Below are 3,628 nucleotides of genomic sequence, written 5' to 3' on the forward strand. Positions count from 1 at the left end.
CTTAAGCAAGACAGACCTAACTCGTTTTTAAATGTGGGATTGAAGACTTAATCCAGTAAAAAGCTGAACCTGTCTCCCATACTGAGAAGCCCACTGTCACTGCTGCAGCAGGCCTCGTCCTCTGCTTGCGCTGCCCACACAAACCTCTTTTGAAAAATATAATTGTCAAAAGCTGTGTGTTCTGCCTAAATCCTTAATCTTTAAGACATCTTTAAAGCTTGGGAGCACTTGAAAGCAGCAGGAAACATGAAACATCTTCCCAGAGTATCAACTTCACACTAAACATCTAACATTAAACCAAAGTGCAAAATTTACACTCAAAAACAGTCAAGAATTCCTTCGAGCTCCCGCCATCCCCTGCGGGTTCCACCCGGTATCTGAAGTTCTACATTAAAACATGGTCACCTTTGCCATAATACAGCACAACCCTTAACGTATTTTTGACAGGTCACACGCTTTGAGCAAGTTCTTCCTTAGGTAAGGCTACGTAGCCAAAATGAAGGTGGGGCAGACATTATTTTAGCTTAACAGGACTAACAATATTTACACCACTTAACTCCTAAATAGATACTCTTGCTGGCCCGTCATATCCAGTTTGTGACATGATTCAAATGTACAAAAAAATAAAAAGTAGACCTAGGGAGAAATTTACCTAATAGATTTCAAATTATGTGAAGTCAGCAAATTTTAACATGGCATAAACTTCCTATTTTAGTGGTTTTAAAATGCTTATAAACAAGGGATGAGCTCACTTGCTTAGATATTTGAAATACAACTTTATTCTGATTCTAAACGAAAAGGAATGGGAAGGACAGTTAACAAACAGGATTTCACCACTGAATATTGTGAGGTGACTGTAGCAGTCTTATATTTGAAACTCAAGGAATCAACTGCGTTCCAAAACAGCTAAATATGCAGGTCCAAACAATGAAGGTATTTTTTAAACTGCCATTCACTCCGAAGCCCATTCATCTCCTTCAGCATCCCACAGATGAAGCACATGTTCCGCTTAGCTAGATAATAAAGTGGCACACACGCCGCACCGCTGACATCACAGGACAGCCTATAAAACTAGACTTCTGACGCTGGGCTCCAGCTTCATTCTCACAGGTCGTCATCCTCATCCGGGAGAGCGGTTGTCTGAGCAACCTGGAGAAAGATGAAAAATGGTGACACTCCAGATTAAAACCACAGCAAGAGAACAAGCCAAATCCAACCCCTTAGCAGCAAAGCGGACATGGTACCTCTAAGTCATGCTCATACTGCGCGGCCAAAGCCGGGTCCATGACAACCTCTGGTGGGGCAAGAGCAGGCATGGCAACAAACTCCAAGTTCGGGTCTCCAATGAGCTTCCTAGCAAGCCAGAGGAAGGGCTTTTCAAAGTTGTAGTTACTTTTGGCAGAAATGTCATAGTACTGTTTAAAAAAAAAAAAAAAAGTAAAATCAATCCGTTAATAAAATAATGATTATTCTAAAGACATTCCAAGCTAAAAGATAAAATTCTTTCAATCTATACATACGAAGGATCAATAAACTCCATGGTCCTAACTATCGATCTGTATCATCTTCTCTAAGAATCATAACTAAGTAAATAAGAAGCTTTAATTTTTAACATACCTGAAGATTCTTCTTTCGGTGGAAGACAATCGATTTTGCCTTCACTTTCCTGTCCTTAATATCCACTTTGTTGCCACACAACACAATGGGGATGTTTTCACATACTCGTACTAGATCTCTATGCCAGTTAGGCACATTCTTGTAAGTAACTCTCGATGTTACATCAAACATTATAATGGCACACTGGGCTGAAAATAAAATGTATGATAATTAGTACAAACCTAGGAGATCACAACAGGGATGAACAATGGATGAACCAAGGGCGAGGACTCAACTAGTCTCAGACCTCACTCCAGGTCACCTAGAGCTCCCCCCAGTGTCTCAAGGTCCATTCCAACTCTCAATGTCCAATTACTGTAATATGCAACATAGCTCACAATTTCTTTTCAAAACAGAGCTTGAAAAACCAGCTTACCCTATCAAATCTCTTCCCCTGAAATACTTCGTTAACACAGCTCATCCCCAAAAAGCACCTAAGCTATTTTAATGATAAATCGCCATTCCAGAGAACCCACCTCCCATATTCTGAGGGTGAGGCCCGGAAATACATTCTTTAAAACATCTTTAAAAGGCCGAATATACTAAGGAGTACACCTCTATTTTAAAAAACCCTCATCAAGCCTACGTTGACCTGTAGGGATAGCTACGCTGTAACTGGGCAATTCACCCGAGTATGTACAGCATGACATCACTTTCCAATTAAAAAAATCTGGGGAGGTAAAAATTATTGTACTTGTCTATGCTTAATGAAAGCAAAAGGAAAGGTCCCCAATACTTTTTCATTAAGACAGTGAGACTTCAGAAGATAACTTTATTCATCTTTATGTGCAGTATAGCAAACATTTACTTCCTTGTAATTTTTCTATCAAGCCTTCTGAAAAAAACATTGTGTGCAACTTCGCACAAACAATAAGGAATCAGCCGGACTCACACATATCCTCTGTAAGATAGAGAACAGCTACCTCTTCTGGTTGAGTATCTGATGAAAGCATTTACTCACCTATCACCACCAAAACATACATCCCTAAACCTAAATTTCCAAATACTGAAACTGCACCGCCAGCTCTGACATTATTATTACTGTTTTCAATTACAAGACCTCTAAGTCCCAGTGTAAGCCACAGACTGTTTCCCAAAACCATGGCCAACACGCAAACAAACGACACGAGACAACTTTCATAAAATCTTCTCCTCCTCCATCCGAATGGCGATCAGCTCCCCGAATGCAGCATTTCCACGACGGTGACTGCCAAGCACGTCTGCTGCAACGGACCTGATGATGTTTACACGACCTCGGAGAGTCCGGTCCGAATCCACCCCAAACGAGGACGCACCTTGGATGTAATAGCCGTCTCTCAGCCCCCCGAACTTCTCCTGGCCGGCCGTGTCCCAGACGTTGAACTTGATGGGCCCTCTGTTGGTGTGGAACACGAGGGGGTGGACCTCCACACCCAAGGTGGCTGAAACGGAACCACTTCCCATCAGTGGGGGCGACTCGCGCATCTCACGCAAGTTTCCACGCGCGGTTTCCCCACGTACCTACATACTTCTTCTCGAACTCGCCAGTCAGATGACGTTTCACGAACGTGGTTTTCCCAGTACCGCCGTCGCCAACCAATACGAGCTGTCGGACAGCAGATTTTGCAAATAAACCCAAAACGTGTCGCATCTCAGGACCCTCCCGCCCCATCACGAGCTGTGCAAGGGCCCCGGACGACCATCTCCCTAGAGGCGCAGAACTTTAAACCCCCAAGGGGCGCCCCGAAAACAAAGAACGGGGCCCGGGGCCCGGCCACACCTCGTGGATGCCCTGGGCCCGGGCCTCGCCGCGCCCCTCCCACCCCGCGGTCCGCGGCCCGGGCCTCGCGCCCCGCAAGGCCACCTACTTTGAACTGGACCTGCGGCTCTCCCTGGGCGGCCATCGCGGCGTTCCTGCGGAGGAGAGAGCGCTGCAGGCGGGCCGAGCAGGCCGCGGGCCACATGGCGGCCCTGCCCGCGCCCCCCGCGCCCC

The 3,628-nt window shown here is 45.5% G+C and overlaps 1 protein-coding gene across 1 annotated transcript in view; it reads right to left on the reverse strand.

Moving 5' to 3' along the window:
• Positions 1-756: 756 nt before the first annotated feature.
• The window catches only part of RAN (RAN, member RAS oncogene family), a 3,395-nt gene continuing 523 nt past the window's right edge, over positions 757-3,628 (reverse strand). The window contains exons 2-7 of the mRNA XM_012657654.1: positions 3,504-3,549; positions 3,157-3,241; positions 2,952-3,077; positions 1,618-1,805; positions 1,245-1,415; positions 757-1,149 (exon numbers count right to left, since the gene is read on the reverse strand). Of these exons, the coding sequence (XP_012513108.1) occupies positions 1,105-1,149; positions 1,245-1,415; positions 1,618-1,805; positions 2,952-3,077; positions 3,157-3,241; positions 3,504-3,539 (651 nt within the window). The 5' untranslated portion in view covers positions 3,540-3,549 and the 3' untranslated portion in view covers positions 757-1,104. The remainder of the gene's footprint in view (positions 1,150-1,244; positions 1,416-1,617; positions 1,806-2,951; positions 3,078-3,156; positions 3,242-3,503; positions 3,550-3,628) is intronic.

The sequence above is a fragment of the Propithecus coquereli genome, unplaced genomic scaffold (genome assembly GCF_000956105.1).
Source record: "Propithecus coquereli isolate 6110/MARCELLA unplaced genomic scaffold, Pcoq_1.0 Scaffold556, whole genome shotgun sequence".
In the NCBI taxonomy this organism is placed as follows: Eukaryota; Metazoa; Chordata; class Mammalia; order Primates; family Indriidae; genus Propithecus; species Propithecus coquereli.